The sequence below is a fragment of the Chelonia mydas genome, chromosome 1 (genome assembly GCF_015237465.2).
Source record: "Chelonia mydas isolate rCheMyd1 chromosome 1, rCheMyd1.pri.v2, whole genome shotgun sequence".
Classification (NCBI taxonomy): Eukaryota; Metazoa; Chordata; order Testudines; family Cheloniidae; genus Chelonia; species Chelonia mydas.
In genome coordinates, this window is record NC_057849.1 from 62,361,261 (window position 1) to 62,380,363 (window position 19,103).

The window sequence follows — 19,103 nt, forward strand, 5'->3', positions numbered from 1 at the left end:
GAGGATCCTGGGAACTACAGGCCAGTCAGCCTCACCTCAGTCCCTGGAAAAATCATGGAGCAGGTCCTCAAAGAATCAATCCTGAAGCACTTACATGAGAGGAAAGTGATCAGGAACAGTCAGCATGGATTCACCAAGGGAAGGTCATGCCTGACTAATCTAATCGCCTTTTATGATGAGATTACTGGTTCTGTGGATGAAGGGAAAGCAGTGGATGTATTGTTTCTTGACTTTAGCAAAGCTTTTGACACGGTCTCCCACAGCATTCTTGTCAGCAAGTTAAGGAAGTATGGGCTGGATGAATGCACTATAAGGTGGGTAGAAAGCTGGCTAGATTGTCGGGCTCAACGAGTAGTGATCAATGGCTCCATGTCTAGTTGGCAGCCGGTGTCAAGTGGAGTGCCCCAGGGGTCGGTCCTGGGGCCCGTTTTGTTCAATATCTTCATAAATGATCTGGAGGATGGTGTGGATTGCACTCTCAGCAAATTTGCGGATGATACTAAACTGGGAGGAGTGGTAGATACGCTGGAGGGGAGGGATAGGATACAGAAGGACCTAGACAAATTGGAGGATTGGGCCAAAAGAAATCTGATGAGGTTCAATAAGGATAAGTGCAGGGTCCTGCACTTAGGATGGAAGAATCCAATGCACCGCTACAGACTAGGGACCGAATGGCTAGGCAGCAGTTCTGCGGAAAAGGACCTAGGGGTGACAGTGGACGAGAAGCTGGATATGAGTCAGCAGTGTGCCCTTGTTGCCAAGAAGGCCAATGGCATTTTGGGATGTATAAGTAGGGGCATAGCAAGCAGATCGAGGGACGTGATCGTTCCCCTCTATTCGACACTGGTGAGGCCTCATCTGGAGTACTGTGTCCAGTTTTGGGCCCCACACTACAAGAAGGATGTGGATAAATTGGAAAGAGTCCAGCGAAGGGCAACAAAAATGATTAGGGGTCTAGAGCACATGACTTATGAGGAGAGGCTGAGGGAGCTGGGATTGTTTAGTCTGCAGAAGAGAAGAATGAGGGGGGATTTGATAGCTGCTTTCAACTACCTGAAAGGGGGTTCCAAAGAGGATGGCTCTAGACTGTTCTCAATGGTAGCAGATGACAGAACGAGGAGTAATGGTCTCAAGTTGCAATGGGGGAGGTTTAGATTGGATATTAGGAAAAACTTTTTCACTAAGAGGGTGGTGAAACACTGGAATGCGTTACCTAGGGAGGTGGTAGAATCTCCTTCCTTAGAGGTTTTTAAGGTCAGGCTTGACAAAGCCCTGGCTGGGATGATTTAACTGGGACTTGGTCCTGCTTTGAGCAGGGGGTTGGACTAGATGACCTTCTGGGGTCCCTTCCAACCCTGATATTCTATGATTCTATGAATGTGGTACAGCACGCAAGGCTGAGTCTCAGACCTTTCCAGGCCTGGCTGGCATCAGACTGTTGGCCAGGGCATGACAGTCTGGACAAGATGGTCACCCTCCCGGTGTCAGTTCTTGAATCTTTCCACTGGTGGCTCAATCCACAGAAGGTATGCGCGGGAGTCCCCTTCACCAAGCCCCAGCCCTCCCTGTCCCTGGTGACAGATGCATCAGCATTGGAGTGGGGTGCTCACTTGGGAGACCTTCAGACCTAAGGTCTCTGGTTGCAAGATGAGCTCTCACTCCACATCAACTTCAAGAAGCTGAGAGTGGTCCACCTGGCACGCCAGACCTTCTAGGCGCACTTGCAAGGGAAACGAGCAGAGGTGATGATGGACAACACAATGCAACGTTTTATATGAACAAGCAAGGTGGAGCTCATTCCTCTCCCCTGTGTCGGGAAGCCCTCAAGCTGTGGGACTTCCCTATAGCCCACTCAATTCATAGCATCCAGGTTCTCAGAATGAGTTGGCGGACTATCTTAGCAGATCCTTTCATAACCACAAGTGGTCTATTCACCCGGACGTGGTGAACAGCATTTTCCAAAGGAGTGGAGATCCCCGAATCGACCTGTTTGCCACAAAGAGCAACAGAAAATGCCTCCAGTTCTGTTCCTTCCAGAATCACAGTCCGGGCTCCCTCACAGATGGGTTCCTCCGCCCTTGGACAGACCACCTGTTGTACACATTCCCACCATTTCCACTTGTCAACAGGGTTCTGCTCAAGATCCACAGGGAAAGGGCTGCGGTCATTCTGGTAGCGTCAGCCTGGCTCTGCCAGCACTGGTAAATCACGCTCCTGGAGCTATCAGTGGACACCCCAATCTCGTTGCCCCTGCTTCTGGACCTGATCACCCAAAACCACCCAAAATCATCCTAGCCTCAAGTCTCTTCAGCTCACCACTTGGAAGCTTGATGGTTAAACCCGACTGAGCTAATGTGCTCTGAGGCCGTTAGGGAGGTCCTACTTGGCAGTAGGAAACCCTCCACCAGGGCCACCTACCTAGCCAAGTGGAAAAGATTCTCAATCTGGTGTTCTCAAGTTCACACTCTCCCGATGCGGGCACCTATACCTCTTATCTTAGACTACCTACTACATTTGAAACACAGGGCCTCTCAGTATCATCTCTCAAGGTCCATCTGGTGGCCATTTTGGTGTTCCATCCAGGAGCGGCTAGCTGTTCAGTCTTCGCCAACCTGATGGTCCCTCGTTTTCTGAAGGGTCTTGACAGACTCTACCTGCAGGATAGACAACTGATCCCAACTTGGGACCTTAATCTGGTCCTGTCCAGACCTTTAGTGTCTTTACTAATTTCCAATTTTTGGCAGAAGGGAGAGAAATTATGTCCATGAAAAATGTTTGTGTATGGTGTGTGTGCATGCATGCATGTGTGTGCGCGTGTATATACATACACACATGCACACACCCCTAACGGTTTTGCCAAATGTCTGAGTTTGCTTGTATGTATAAAATTTACTGAACAGTTTTTCAGGGAAGGAAATTGTCAGAACTGTTGGATTTTAGAAGCCATATCAATGGAGGTGCCAATTTCTGTCATTTCATTGCCCTTAATGTGGAGTCTAAGCAAATATGAACAGTCCTGAAGCGACCAAACAAAACTTGCAGCGTTTCAAGTGTTTTCTTTCCTTTTGGAGGGAGAAAGCGCACACCTAGGTAAGAAGTCACAAGGCTTCAGCTCGCCGTTATTTCATAATCCTAAAGTACTAACATATTCAGTCTAGTGTTGGAGGACTGAACTACTCCATTTTATAGTCACTTTTTGACACACGCACAGTACAAGCTATTCAGATAATTTAAGACATTGCTTAGACTGTGTCTACACTGCGTATCTTACAGCAACACAGCTGTGCTGCTACAGCGGCGCCACTGTAAGGTCTCCCATGTAGCCTCTCTTTGCTGGTAGGAGAGAGCTCTCCTGCCAGCAAAATGAACCTCCCCTTCCCCACAAGGAGTGGCAGTATCTTTGTCGGCAGGAGAGCATCTCCACTGACAAAGCGTTGTCCACACCGGTGCTTTTCGTCAGTAAAACCTTTGCTGGTCGGGGGTGTGGTTTTTTTTTTCACACCCCTGATGGACAAAATTGCAATGTAGACATAGCCTTAGTGTCTGTTGATCCCTAAGAGGCCTTCTTTGAAGGCTTAATAAATATACAGAAATGCTTCATAACAATCTATATCTGTTTTGGTCCACAAGGACACTTTATTTTCCTCATTCAAATGCCTCCTTAAAGTTCACCTCTGTCAGGACATCTACTAGTAACTAAAACAGAATGGTTGTATGATAATCTTCTTGTGTCAGGTTAGGTACAACTGGCATCAACAGCAGTGGTTCTGCCCTGGCTTGAGGGCAGTGTTACCCTTGCAATCTACAAAACATTCTTTACCACTTCATAGCAAAGGCAGAGTAGTTATGTTTTAAATCTTATCTGTCCTATAGTGTCTTGTTCAGATTATTCACAGTTCATGTAACTGAAGTTTCAAAGTAGATGGCCAGACTCATGTATTCTAAAGTCAGTTTATACCACTTTGCTTGACTAAGCACACTGCCCATGATGTACAGTGCACTTACGCAGTTCTCTGCCTGCATAGACTGTCTGTAATGCAGTCCATACCACTGTGCAGCACAGCGGGTAGCATAATGGAGAAAAGGGGCATGGCCAGAAGGAAATGGGGTGGTTAGGTGGGTATTCCCAAAATTATGGGTATCCTCTTCATTAATCTGCTCATAAAGAGAACAGAAAACCACAGCATGAGTTAGAGCAGTTCAGCTGCTGTATGTGACTGAGGAGTGGGACTCCGAGATGCATTGGAGAGCGTTCCACACCAGCCCTGCTCACCAGTGCTATTCCCTGTTAATGACCACCAGACGCACATGCTCTTACTAGAAATAAATTTTAGTGTGAGGAAATTAATAAAACAAATGCTTGACTCTTTAAGGTATTTCAAAGGCCGTGTTCTATAGAAAACTTGACCATGTTTCCTTCAAAGATAATATGCTTCTTCCAATCTAATTACATACACACTTGTGGAGAAACCAGGAGTACCATAATGGCATGTAACACTGAACAAAACTCAGAATAGCAAATGTATATTGTTTACCTGTTTTGTGGAGTGTGACAGGGTGCTGAGCAGAGAGACTGCAGAATCAGCCCCCTGCCACGCCATTTAAGTGAATAAAGTGAAGATAGCTGGAAAGAGCCTGTCCTAATTAGGGACTGAGAGCCCAATTAGCCCAGGGCTATATAAGAGGCTGGGAAGAAGGAAGCCTGGGTGGTGGGATGGAGGAGAGCGAGGGAGTGCAGGCAGGGAGAAAGCCCTTCCCTCTTGGGTTCAGACACAAGGAACCCAGAGCTGTGTACACTGTATGGTGAGAAGGAGGTGGGAACACAGACTTGTAAATAAAAGCACCAGTGGTTTCAGAACCAGAGGGTCACTGAGTGACTTTATCAGAGGCAGGAGCCAGGAGGGCCAGCTGTGCTCTGCTACATGGAGCAATTTAAAGGACTTTTTTTTTTCTTCAATCTATTGCCTGTGAAGGTGTGCAGCTTCCTCTACAAAGGAAGAATGTACCACCTCAAAGAAGGCCTTGCTATTAACATAAAGGTGTGCTATATTTGCTATATAGCTCAAGTATGCTATATTTCTGTCAGAATAAAAAAATGTACTAACGTTTGCTTTTCTCAGATATTTTTATTTGGCTTAGCCAAAACTTCAATACAACTGTTATTTATTCATCCTGATTTGCATATTTCTATATTTTTTGATTAATGCATATCTTTAAGCTTATATAGCAGAAATATTTCATACAGAAGTGCTATGCAGATATCTCAGAAAAGAAGAACTAATTTATTGTTCTTGTGCTTCTGATAAGCTGATTAGTCATGTTCCTTGTGGGCGGTGATGTTAAATCTGGCTGATCCATGGGGGCGAGTTACATGAGATTGAAGGAATTATTTGTTACCTCAGTCTGCCCATAGAACAACCCTATATTTTCAGCCTTTTTATATGAAGTGTGTAGTTAAATTGCTCATTACTCTAGATATCAGTGTGTATATAAGAGAGAGAGCTTTATTCTTGACGCTTTAGTACAAGACTCAAGGAGGGTGGCTTTATGCCATCCTTATGCTCCTCAATCTCCACAGCTACCACAGGCTTGTTTCAGGGTTATTCTAACTTGGGTCCACTGGTAACTTTTCCTAAGAGGCTGTTCCAACGTGCTGCAGTACTTCTTTTCCCTACCCATGTCCCAACACATTCTTTATACCATGGAGGCCAGGTTAGAGTTGTGTAGAGCCAGCTGGCTCTTTGTCAGTTAGGATTTCCTCAGGAAGTCAGTTAAGCTGGCGGTAGTGGTCTCTTGATGGCACAATGGAGCCTTATAATAGGCCTGGATCTGTCCCAAGTGTTTTATTAAATCATTCCCTCTTGCTGGAAGATTGTTCTTAATAATAACAATACATGAAGCTTTTGCATCCAGAGAGCTGATTTACAAACACTGTTTTAATCACTGAAGGACTCTGGTGAGGTATTCCCATTTTATAGATATGAAAATCTGAGGCAAACAGAGGTGGTGACTTGTCACAGTGTGAGTCTGTGGGACAGTCAGGAATAGAATGAAAGAGCTTTGACTCTGATTCCCTAACCATTTTTGCCAGTCAAGGATTTTGTGAGGTACACCACAATATCTTTGTAGGCACATACTGTACTCCTTCAAGCAGCTAAGTTTAAAAGTTGACCAACCTTAACATTTTTGACAGGTTTCAGAGTAACAGCCGTGTTAGTCTGTATTCGTAAAAAGAAAAGGAGTACTTGTGGCACCTTAGAGACTAACCAGTTTATCTGAGCATGAGCTTTCGTGAGCTACAGCTCACTTCATCGGATGCATAGCATATCGTGGAAACTGCAGAAGACATTATATACACACAGAGACCATGAAACAAAACTTCCTCCCACCCCACTCTCCTGCTGGTAACAGGAGGAGAGTGGGGTGGGAGGAAGTTTTGTTTCATGGTCTCTGTGTGTATATAATGTCTTCTGCAGTTTCCACGATATGCTATGCATCCGATGAAGTGAGCTGTAGCTCACGAAAGCTCATGCTCAAATAAACTGGTTAGTCTCTAAGGTGCCACAAGTACTCCTTTTCTTAACGTTTTTATAATCGTTACGATCTAGTGGGGAATGCCTGTTTCTAAATATTATATGGATATTTTAAAAATACATCATTCTCACTGATTGAAAATAAAGCTACAACAAAAAAGGGGTTGTATTTGATGAAACACACAAAAAATGTCTAAGGTGAAATCTTGGCTCTACTGGAGTCAATGGCAAAACTCCCATTGACTTCAAGGGGGCAGGATTTCACCTGTCGTGGTGTTAGTACTGCTCACTCCATTCCTTGGTGCTTTACAGTACCCATTTAGCATCTGAACATTCTTTTGGAAGCTAGGCATATTCTTACTCTCATCATTGGCAATGATAACTTAGAAAGAAGTAAACAAAAGGCAGCCATGTTGTCCTCTCTTACGTTAGAGAGATGAGGGGAAAAAAACCACAAAATTGTTTAATAGTTGGGAAATATCTAAATTGAGTATGTGTGAGTTCCTAAGAAGGGTGACCAGATACTAAATACAAAATATCGGGACCGCCGCAGGGGGAGCGCCTTTTCAATTGTTGCACTTAGCTGGCACCTTAGGCGGTGGGAAATAAATCTTGCCAGCGAAGAAAGAAGTACCTGCCGCCGAAGTGCTGCCGAAGACCTGGACGTGCCAGGTGAGTGTAACAATTGAAAAAGCGCTCCCCCTGCCTGGCAGCACCGCCTAAGTTAAAAAAAAAAAAAAAGGAAAAAAGACGTGCTCGAAACAAAATATCGGGACAAATGACGTCCCGACCGTACTTCGGTCGGGATGCAGGACAAACTGCTCAATATCGGGACAGTCCTGATTTTATCGGGATGTCTGGTCACCCTAGTTCCTAAGGCAGTATTAAAAACAAACAGATAAATCACGCTTTCTCTCTCAATACAGATGAAAGCCAAAGAATCTTTCTTCTTCTAATAGAGTATCCAATTTGTTTGATATTTGATGTGTTCTGTACTGATTCTGTATAGTCTCGCTGCAGCTTGCTTTTTGCTATAGTTGGCTCGAGTCCCATTCTGCAGAGAATTAGGCATGGACTGTACTAGGAATTGGCACACAATACTGACTGTAACCATCTGCCATAGTTTTTGACGGTCTTTTAAAAAAGTGCATTATGCAGTTCTCTTTCTGTGTAGCTGTGCTGAAACTAGGTGGAACATTTCAGTACATCAGCCCATTTATGGTTTTAAAAATCTCATAGCTTAAGTAACAGTAGTGTATGGCTGTGTAACCATCTCCATATGTGATATTACAGTTTTCCAGCTATGTTTTATTTCTACCTGATAAAATGTGTGTTCTTTGACTTTGTAGAAGAACTTATGATTTCGCTATATTATGTCTTGTTCTAAATACTAGAGAATTTTAAAAGTCCAATAATTCTTCAAGCATGTGATTACAGGATATTGGCAATTATTGAAAATAGAAATGTCAGTAATACGAAGCATATCTTATGTCCCCATCACATTTGTATATAAAGCTATGACTCCACTGGGAGATTCTGATATCAAGAAATCGTGAAAAGGTGGACTTATTTATGTAGTATAACCTAACGTGTGAAATATAGAGGTATCATAGAATCATAGAAATGTAGAGGTGGAAGGGACTGTGAAAAGTCATCAAGTCTAGTCTCCTGCTCTGAGGAAAGACCAAGTAAACCTAGACCATCCCTAACAGATGATTGTCTAACCAGTTTTTAACATTGTGGAGAATCCCCCAATGATGGGGATTCCACAACCTCCCTTGGAAACCTATTCCAGAGCTTAACTACCCTTATAGTTAGAAAGTTTTTCCTAGTATCTACCCTAAATCTCCCTGGCTGCAGATTAAGACTATTACTACTTGTCCTGTTTTCAGTGGACATGGAGAACAATTGGTCACAGTCCTCTTTATAACAGCCCTTAACACATCAGTTGTCTTTTCTCAAGACTAAACATGCCCAGCTTTTTTAACCTTTAGGTCAAAGATAGGTCAAGATTTTTTAAACCAGTCATCTTTTTTGTTGCTTTGTTCTGGACTCTTTGAGGTTTGTCCACATCTTTCCTGAAGCGTGGTACCCAAAAATGGACACAGTACTCTATCGGAGGCCTCACCAGTGCCAAATAGAGCAGGACCTTTTACCTCCCGTGTCTTATATAGGACACTCCTATTAATGCACCCCAGAAAGATATTAACCTTTTTCACAACAGCATCACATTGTTCACTCATATTCAATTTGTAATGTACTATAATCCTTGCATTCTTTTCAGCTACCTCGCCCTTTATTTCTCATTTTGTAGCTGCGCATTTAATTTTTCCTTCCTAAGTGAAGTACTTTGCATTTGTCTTTATTGAATTTCAACTTATTGATTTCAGAACAATTCTCCAATATGTCAAGATCCTTTTGAATTCTAATCCTGTTCTTCAAAGTTCTTGCAACCTCTCCCAGCTTAGTGTCATCGGCAAATTTTATAAGCATATTCTCCACTCCATTATCCAAGTCATTCAGAAAATATTGAATAGTGCCAGACCCAGGACTGATCCCTGCAGGACCCTACCAGATATATCCTCCCAGTTTGGCAGCAAACCATTGATAACTACTCTTTGAGTGTGGTCTTTCAACCAGTTTCGTACTCAGCTCACTGTAAGCATACATTGTGGTTCTGTTTGGTCACCAGCTTTTTTTTTCTTCTCTGTTCTCTCTTGGCAACCTTATATGCTTCCATGATTTCAACTGCTACATTTATGTGAATGATTCTCAAATCTACTTCTCTATTTCTTTGTTCAGTCTTACATTTTCAAATGTCTCTTTAAGTATCTTAGATGTCTCATCACAATCTCCATATTTTCCAAAATAGTGAACTTATCGTTCCTCCTGATCTCTTTCCTTTGTTTCTTTTCTCTGACTGACAACTGTACTATCTTTCCCATCTATCAATCTTGCAACCATTATGCTATGGTCTGTGTAAGAGAGGAATTGTTTCACCCTCTGATTGATAGATGGAGAAAGTTATCACTGCCCTCCACTGTTATCTGATAGTCTAAAAGAAACAATGGATCAGCATGAGCCATAACTTCAGTTTGTGGACTTGGGGCTTTTGCCACTGATTTCAGTAGAACAGGGTTAGAAAATATTGTACATGATATTGAACAAAAGGCAATGCTCTAACCCAGGGGTGGCCAACCTGAGCCTGAGAAGGAGCCAGAATTTACCAATATACATTGCCAAAGAACCTCAGTAATTCAGCATCCCCTCACTCCCAGTGCCTCCCGCCCACCGGCAGCCCCGCCGATCAGTGCCTCTCCCGGCACCTCCCAATCAGCAGTTTCATGGCTTGCAGTAGGCTTGTGGGGCGGAGGGGAAGGAGCAAGGGCATGGCAGGCTCAGATGAGGGGGAGGGGGTGGGAAGGGATGTAGTGGGGCAGGCCTGTGGCAGAGCCAGGGATTGAGCAGTGAGCACCCCCCGGCACATTGGAAGGTTGGTGCCTGTAACTCCAGTCCCAAAGTCACTGCCTATACAGGGAGCCGCATATTAACTTCTGAAGAGCCACATGTGGCTCCGGAGCCACAGCTTGGCCACCCCTGCTCTAACCACAGCCAATTGCTCCTAGATGTTTCCCCTGACTACCAAGTTTACTACTTTGCATTTGTATTTAGTGTAAGCCCACCATCTGCACCCCTATTGTACTTCTGTCAAATGCTGGGAATTAAAGGTACTAGAGTACTAGAAATTAGTTAAAAGGAGATGTAGATTTCAGTCATCCAAATACTGGTAACACTATTAGACAAAGTATGGTTGTAGATTATATTTGTATTCTGTATTTGCTGCTCACTTTCTCCTTTGCTTTGGGTACTTCACGTTAGTGTGCTCTGTTATTAAACCAGTTGCGCTGAATATGAAATAAAGCATGTAGAAATAAGAACTACAAAACTTATCATCGTATTTCTAAGGGGGAGTGTACAACTGGTAATATGAAAATTTCTGCACATCTGTTTCTATGCAGCTATTACTTGTGCAATGTATTTATTCCATGCTATACCACTTTATATATATTAAAATCTAGTAGGACAGACAAAATATGCAGTTACAAAGAATATGACTTTTCTTTTTCAAACTAAACATTGGTGTAAACCTAATAATATAGCATTGTAATTGTGATCAAAACTTTTGTATCTTGTGTGAGATTCTACTAGATTGTAAAGGAATTCTGACCTTATTCTCTAGACAATTCTTGGATATTAAAGTACTCTTCTTTGTCTGTAATTTTTTTAATATACGTTATTTCAGGGCGTGGGAAAAAACAAGATTGTTGACCGATTCCTTCACCTGTTAAATAGACCCAGAGAATATTTACAGCTGCATAGGTAAGAATGTCACTTTACATGATTTCTTTTTTTCAATGTCATCTTTATTTTCACTGCTGAGCTTTCAAATGTTTGCATCTCATGTTCCTGAAGTTTTATTTATTATTGTTTATTATTTGTATTACTGTAATGCATAAGAGCCCTAGTCAGACACCGGTATCCAAGTGTGCTCGGTGCTGTACAAACAGAACAAAAGACATTCTCTGCCCCAGAGAACTTACCGTCTACAGACAGACAAAAGAGTACAAGGAAACAATGAGACAATACTGGTCAACATGATAGGCAGTAGTCTCAGCACACAAGGACCTGACTGTTGTCTAGTTTATTGTAGGCATCAGAGCAAAGACGAGTTTTAAGAAAGGATTTGAAGGAAGATGATGAGGTAGCTTTGCAGATGTTTACAGGGAGCTCCTCCCAAACATGGGAGTAAACAGAAAGGTGTTTGTCTGAAAATTTACCAAGTGGGTTGTGGAGACTGGAAGTTGTAGCTACTATTCTCTTTTTCCTTTTGCACCCCTACTTTCCACCTCCATCACAGACATACAGAAAAAGGATGGGGGGGAATATGATATATTCTTTATACTTTTTTCATATGCGAACAATAAAAAAAGCAAAAAACTTTAAACTCACAAATCAAAATAATTCAAAATCTACAACAAAGGGTTGATATATAATGACTGGTTACATATCAACCATATATAACAACAAATGATTGATCTATAATGACTTATCAACAATTTACATGCTTAGTCTTCAAAAGTGAAGCTGTGGAGGTCCTCTCTGTTTCCTTTGGAGACACTGGAATGATGGATGAGACATCAATAGTCCAATACATTGGACCATCTAAATGAAGAATCAGTTTGGATCAAATTGCTTCCCCATCAACCTAGTTTCAAACAGTGTTTAAATTTAGCCTGCCTGTTTTTGCCCCAGTGTATCTAAAACAATGCTACTTAAAAAGGTTTCACTGCTGCCATTTGTCTGCATAATCCCTTTGTCGTTTCCACTCTCATTTCCCTTCACTGGCTTGTTCTACTTCCACATGAACTTTAAGTTTCTTGTCTTCACACTCAAGACTTGGTATAGTTCCATCCCTCTATCTCTCTGCTCTCAGTTTCCCTTCTAAATGCAGCCTTTGTTACCTCCTACTGTCAGCTTTGTGCCTGCTCTCATACCATCTCCTCTGCATGGGACAGCCTCCCACTTGCTGTGTGTGGAACACCTTTTCTCTTCTCCAGAACTTGTTTATTTCACAAAACTTTTCTGTGTTGCTGTCACTCAGAGCATATACATTTTTGCATCTGAATTGCATAGCTATATTGTGTTGTTACATTTTTCTGCTAGGCTGGAAGCTCCTTAAGGTAGGAACCGTGAGCCAGATTTTTAAAGGTATTTAGTTGCCTACTCCCATTGACCTTTAAAAATCTAGCCTCATGTCTCCTTGGATTTTTCTTGAATAGGGTAAAAGATTTTTTTAAACAAATACTTTAGCTAGCTCATTCTAACTAATGTGTTAAAGCGCTAGTCTAGACAATGCAAGTTGTACTTCAGTTTGGCTTCACATCAACCAACTAGCTAAAGTACAACTTGCATTGTTTAAACTAGAGCTTTAGAATTCTTTAGTTAAAATGTGCTAGCTGACATGTTCTAACTAAAAACCCAAACTTCTTCTTTGAGAGATGTCCCTGTGGGTGCTCCACTCCAAGTGTTGGTGTGCCCCGGCGCCTCCGCTTGAAGATTTTTACAGCAGTACTCGCACGGTCCACGCATGTGCAGTGCCTGCCAAACATGCTTCAGTGACACATGCACAGCCCGGGCTCCTCAGTTCCTTCTCTACCATCCCCGGCCTGAAACGGAGCTCAGCCGTCTTGCTCAGTTATTTCTCACTTTAGATAGTTAGTCTTTTTTTATGGTTTATCTAGTTTTTTTAAGTCAGATAAGTTTAATTTCCCCCTTCTTCTCTTAAAATAAATAAATAAATAAATAAATTTTTTTACTTCAGTTTTTTTCTGTCAGTTAGCCAAGTTTTAAGAGATGCACTACATGCAGAGAGGCCATCCCTATCTCTGATGGCTATTCTCAGTGTGTTCGCTGTTTGGGGGAGTCCCCCAAAAATGTGCCCACTGCAGTAAACTAAAGGCTAGAGCATGAAAAAAGTGAGACTCAAGGTAATTCTAATGGAGAAGTTCCTCAGATCTGCCTCTGACCCAGGTTAGGAGTCCTACTTGAGACAGAGCCCTCCTAAGTCCACTAAGAACAAGAAAACAACAGAAAAAGGGCCAGCTTCATCACTTCACAGAGACCAGGTCTGTCTCATCAGTGCCAACTGCTCTGCAATTCAGCACATACGCTGCATCCCTGGCACCATCCGTATCCCAGCTGCTGCTGGTATACAGCGCTCTGGTGCCGCAGCTATGGACTTAAAGTTGCCTGCCTCTTCTTATACGGCACCGCACAGCACCGCAAAGGACTCGGTGCCTACTCAGCTGAATCTGCCTGTGCCACACACAAGTACAGTTGCTGTCCTGGCACGACACCTCAATCACCTATGACTCCGCATACAGCGCTGCACCGCTCAGCACCAGCCAACCGTATGGCACCGCTGCCACACCCAGTGCTATATATTCTGGCTCCTTTTACCTCGGCACCATAATTTATTCATTCCAGCGATTTGCTAATCTCGCCAACTCCAGATTCCTCATTACTTGGTACCGATGTCTCTCTGGGACCATCTGCACAGCACTAACAGCTATCCCCTATTCCTTCTCACTTTTCTAGTGATGAGGATGACAAAGTGGAGGGAGTTTTTTCACCATACCATTCTTCCCCCTTCACGCTCCTGCTAGCATGGGACCAAGGTCCTCATATTCTGGGGATTTACCACCCTGATATGGACACCTGTGGATGTGACCACCCATAACCTTCTCCAGACAATGGCATTATTGGAACCCCTGGCATTCCTGCAGCAGGCACTACAGTAGCTATACAGCCCACGCAGAGGCAACATTAGATCTCCTCCTGTACCCGTCCACACTTCTGCGACGGATGGACAGGGGCAACCTGCAACGGTGCGTGCAGACAAGGAGGCACTTGAACCCTCCCCAAATAATAGTAATTCATCCACCTCACTAGGGAGAGAAGCTGAGCCCTGATTAGGGGGCGGGGCTTCTCTGACTAAGGGTCCTATAAAGGTAGCCAGCCAGTCAGGCAGCGACACAGACAGCTGTAGCGACACAGAAGCCAGCAAACAGAGCTGTAAACAGGGGAGTTTGAGTGGGAGTTAGTTTGTATTGCGGTGCTTGTTTGGGGTTTGGTTTTGCTGTGGGTGGTGGTGTTTTGGTGTGGTTTGTGTTTCCCAGAGTAACAGGATTTAGGTGGGAAGGCTATGACAGATACAGAGGCAGCAGTGGGAGTGACTCATATCGTGGAAGACATAATGAAGATGACTGGATGTGGAAGCTGCGGAAGCTCCATGATCCTGGAGGGGGTACCTGGTAATAGTTTTGTCTGCATGAAATGCCATCTGATAGAGCTGATGGAGGAAAAGATCCGAGGTTTGGAGATGCAGGTGGAAAGTCTGGTTGAGTTTAGGAAGGGGTTTGAGCAGATTATGGAGCAAAACATGAGGTATCTGAAGGGAAAAGCTCAGACTTGCAATTGGAAGCAGGACTGAGGAATTCTGAGGGGAGACTGGGTGAGGAAAGTGGTCAGTGGAAGCATGTGGCTAAAAGAACCAGGCAGAGGAAAAGATGGGCTAGTGAAGGAGAAATAGAGCTCAAGAACAGGTTTGCAGAGTTGGAAAATGAAGATGGGGTTCAGCAGGTCGTCACTGAAGGTGGAAGGGCAAGGAAGAAGAGAAGAGCGGCTAGTCCTATAGGAAAAGGGGAAGAGTCAATGGAGACAACACCAAATATGAGCCCTAGGAGGATACAGGATGGGTTGAAGAGGATTGCAAGGGAGAATAGGAATGGAAAGAACTTGCAGCCAGAGGGAACAGGGGCCATAGCACCATCACCAGGAAAAGGCTGGTCTATGTGATCGGGGACTCTTTACTGAGAAGAATAGACAGGCCTGTAACCAGAGCTGATCCAGAGAATAGAAGGGTATGCTGTCTTCCAGGTGCTAAGATACGGGATGTAGACATGAGGTTGAAAAGGATCCTAAAGGGAGCGGGAAAGAATCCCCTAATTATCCTTCATGTGGGAACAAATGTTACGGCTAGATTCTCGCTGGAAAGTATTAAGGGAGACTATGCTAGGCTGGGGAAGACGCTTAAGGAAATCGAAGCTCAGGTAATCTTTAGTGGGATTCTGCCTGTTCCTAGAGAAGGGCAACAAAGCTGTGACAAGATTATGACTATCAACAGATGTCTTAGGCAATGGTGCTATAAGGAGAGCTTTGGGATGTATGGACAGAGGACAGTTCTCTTGGGATGGACTTCATCTGAGTAGGGAAGGAAACAGACTTCTAGGATGGAGGCTGGCACAACTGATTAAGAGAGCTTTAAACTAGGAATTTGGGGGAGATGGTTGGGAGATGTCCAGGTAATCTCCACGCCAGATTTTAGCATTGAGAGGGAAGAAAACAAAGTAAGAAAGGATACAGCCGTGGGTAGGAGAATGTGTATAAGGAGGAAGGGCAGTGTGGATACCAGTCTAACAGGTTATACTGGCTGTAGAATGACCGTGCCTAATAGGGTACAGAATGTGAGTGAGGCCAAACAGCAAAAATAAAGATGTTTGTACATCAATGCAAGGAGCCTAGGTAACAAAATGGAGGAACTAGAGCTACTGGTGCAGGAAGTGAAACCAGATATTATAGGGATAACAGAAACATGGTGGAGTAGTAGTCATGACTGGACTACAGGTATTGAAGGGTATGCGCTGTTTAGGAAAGACCGAAATAAAGGTAAAGGTGGTGGAGTAGCATTGTATATCAATGATGAGGTAGAATGTAAAGAAATAAGAAGCAATGGAATGGATAAGACAGAGTCCGTCTGGGCAAAAATTACATTGGGGAAGAAAACTATTAGAGTCTCCCCTGGCATAGTGCTTGGGGTGTGCTATAGGCCTCTGGGATCTAATTTGGATATGGATAGAGCCCTTTTTAATGTTTTAAATAAAGTAAATACTAATGGAAACTGCGTGATCACGGGAGACTTTAACTTCCCAGATATAGACTGGAGGACAAGTGCTAGTAATAATAATAGGGCTCAGATTTTCCTAGATGCGGTAGCTGATGGATTCCTTCATCAAGTAGTTGCTGAACCAACTAGAGGGGATGCCATTTTAGATTTGGTTTTGGTGAGTAGTGAGGACCTCATAGAAGAAATAGCTGAAGGGGATAATCTTGGTTCAAGTGATCATGAGCTAATTCAGTTCAAACTGAACGGAAGGATTAACAAAAATAAATCTGCAACTAGGGTTTTTGATTTCAAAAGGGCTGACTTTCAAAAATTAAGGAAATTAGTTAGGGAAGTGGATTGGACTGAAGAACTTATGGATCTAAAGGTAGAGGAGGCCTAGGATTACTTTAAATCAAAGCTGCAGAAGCTATTGGAAGCCGGCATCCCAAGAAAGGGGAAAAGATTCGTAGGCAGGAGTTGTAGACCAAGCTGGATGAGCAAGCATCTCAGAGAGATGATTAAGAAAAAGCAGAAAGCATACAGGGAGTGGAAGATGGGAGGGATCAGCAAGGAAAGCTACCTTATTGAGGTCAGAACATGTAGGGATAAAGTGAGACAGGCTAAAAGTCAAGTAGAGTTGGACCTTGCAAAGGGAATTAAAACCAATAGTAAAAGGTTCTATAGCCATATAAATAAGAAGAAAACAAAGAAAGAAGAAGTGGGACCGCTAAACACTGAGGATGGAGTGGAGGTCAAGGATAATCTAGGCATGGCCCAATATCTAAACAAATACTTTGCCTTAGTCTTTAATAAGACTAAAGAGGATCTTAGGGATAATGGTAGCATGACAAATGGGAATGAGGATATGGAGGTAGATATTACCCTATCTGAGGTAGAAGCGAAACTCAAACAACTTAATGGGACTAAATCGGGGGGGCCCAGATAATCTTCATCCAAGAATATTAAAGGAATTGGCACCCGAAATTGCAAGCCCATTAGCAAGAATTTTTAATGAATCTGTAAACTCAGGGATTTACCATATGACTGGAGAATTGCTAACATAGTTCCTATTTTTAAGAAAGGGAAAAAAAGTGATCTGGGTAACTACAGGCCTGTTAGTTTGACATCTGTAGTATGCAAGGTCTTGGAAAAAATTTTGAAGGAGAAAGTAGTTAAGGACATTGAAGAAAGTGGTAAATGGGACAAAATACAACATGGTTTTAGAAAAGGTAGATCATGCCAAACCAACCTGAACTCGTTCTTTGAGAAAGTAACAGATTTTTTAGACAAAGGAAACCCAGTGGATCTAATTTACCTAGATTTCAGTAAGGCGTTTGATACCGTGCCACATGGGGAATTATTAGTTAAATTGGAAAAGATGGGGATCAATATGGAAATTGAAAGGTGGATAAGGAATTGGTTAAAGGGGAGACTACAACGGGTCCTACTGAAAGGTGAACTGTCAGGCTGGAGGGAGGTTACCAGTGGAGTTCCTCAAGGATCAGTTTTGGGACCAATCTTATTTAATCTTTTTATTACTGACCTCGGCACAAAAAGTGGGAGTGTGCTAATAAAGTTTGTGGATGGTACAAAGCTGGGAGGTATTGCCAATTTAGAGAAGGATCGGGATATCATACAGGAGGATCCGGATGACCTTGTAAACTGGAGTAATAGTAATAGGATGAAATTTAATAGTGAAAAGTGTAAGGTCATGCATTTAGGAATTAATAACAAGAATTTTAGTTATAAGATGGGGACGCATCAATTAGAAGTAACGGAGGAGGAGAAGGATCTTGGAGTATTGGTTGATCATAGGATGACTATGAGCCGCCAATGTGATATGGCCGTGAAAAAAGCTAATGCGGTCTTGGGATGCATCAGGAGAGGTATTTCCAGCAGAGATAAGGAGGTTTTAGTACCATTATATAAGGCACTGGTGAGACCTCACCTGGAATACTGTGTGCAGTTCTGGTCTCCCACGTTTAAGAAGGATGAATTCAAACTGGCACAGGTAGAGAGAAGGGCTACTAGGATGATCCGAGGAATGGAAAACCTGTCTTATGAAAGGAGACTCAAGGAGCTTGGCTTGTTTAGCCTAACTAAAAGAAGGTTGAGGGGAGATATGATTGCTCTCTATAAATATATCAGAGGGATAAATACCGGAGAGGGAGAGGAATTATTTAAGCTCAGTACCAATGTGGACACAAGAACAAATGGATATAAACTGGCCACCAGGAAGTTTAGACTTGAAATTAGATGAAGGTTTCGAACCCTCAGACGAGTGAAGTTTTGGAATAGCCTTCCAAGGGAAGCAGTGGGGGCAAAAGATCTATCTGGCTTTAAGATTAAACTCGATAAGTTTATGGAGGAGATGGTATGATGGGATAACATGATTTTGGTAATTAATTGATCTTTAAATATTCATGATAAATAGGCCTAATGGCCTGTGATGGGATGTTAGATGGGGTGGGATCTGAGTTACCCAGGAAAGAATTTTCTGTAGTATCTGGCTGATGAATCTTGCCCATATGCTCAGGGTTTAGCTGATCGTCATATTTGGGATCGGGAAGGAATTTTCCTCCAGGGCAGATTGGAAGAGGCCCTGGAGGTTTTTCGCCTTCCTCTGTAGCATGGGGCATGGGTCACTTGCTGGAGGATTCTCTGCTCCTTGAAGTCTTTAAACCACGATTTGAGGACTTCAGTAGTTCAGACATAGGTGAGAGGTTTTTTGCAGGAGTGGGTGGGTGAGATTCTGTGGCCTGCGTTGTGGAGGAGGTCAGACTAGATGATCATAATGGTCCCTTCTGACCTTGGTATCTATGAAACAGCAGATGATTTTACTCATTTTTAGGACCTCTTCAAAGGAGTGGTTAATGAGCTCAAGATCACTCTGGATGAGGTGTTGGAGACTCAACATGAGCTGACCGACATATTACAACCTTCGACCTCCTCCAAGATGGCCCTACCTATTAATGGAGCCATTATGGACCCTGCCAAGAATATGTGGCAAACCCCAGCCACCATACCCTCTATCTGCAAAAGGGCAGACCGGAAATACTATGTCC

The 19,103-nt window shown here is 43.2% G+C and overlaps 1 protein-coding gene across 3 annotated transcripts in view; it reads left to right on the forward strand.

The window, feature by feature from the left end:
- The window catches only part of VWA8 (von Willebrand factor A domain containing 8), a 283,177-nt gene that overhangs the window by 117,051 nt on the left and 147,023 nt on the right, over positions 1-19,103 (forward strand). For all 3 annotated transcript variants that reach the window (XM_037894686.2, XM_043533390.1, XM_007061314.4), the window contains exon 21: positions 10,837-10,913. In XM_037894686.2, the coding sequence (XP_037750614.1) occupies positions 10,837-10,913 (77 nt within the window). The remainder of the gene's footprint in view (positions 1-10,836; positions 10,914-19,103) is intronic.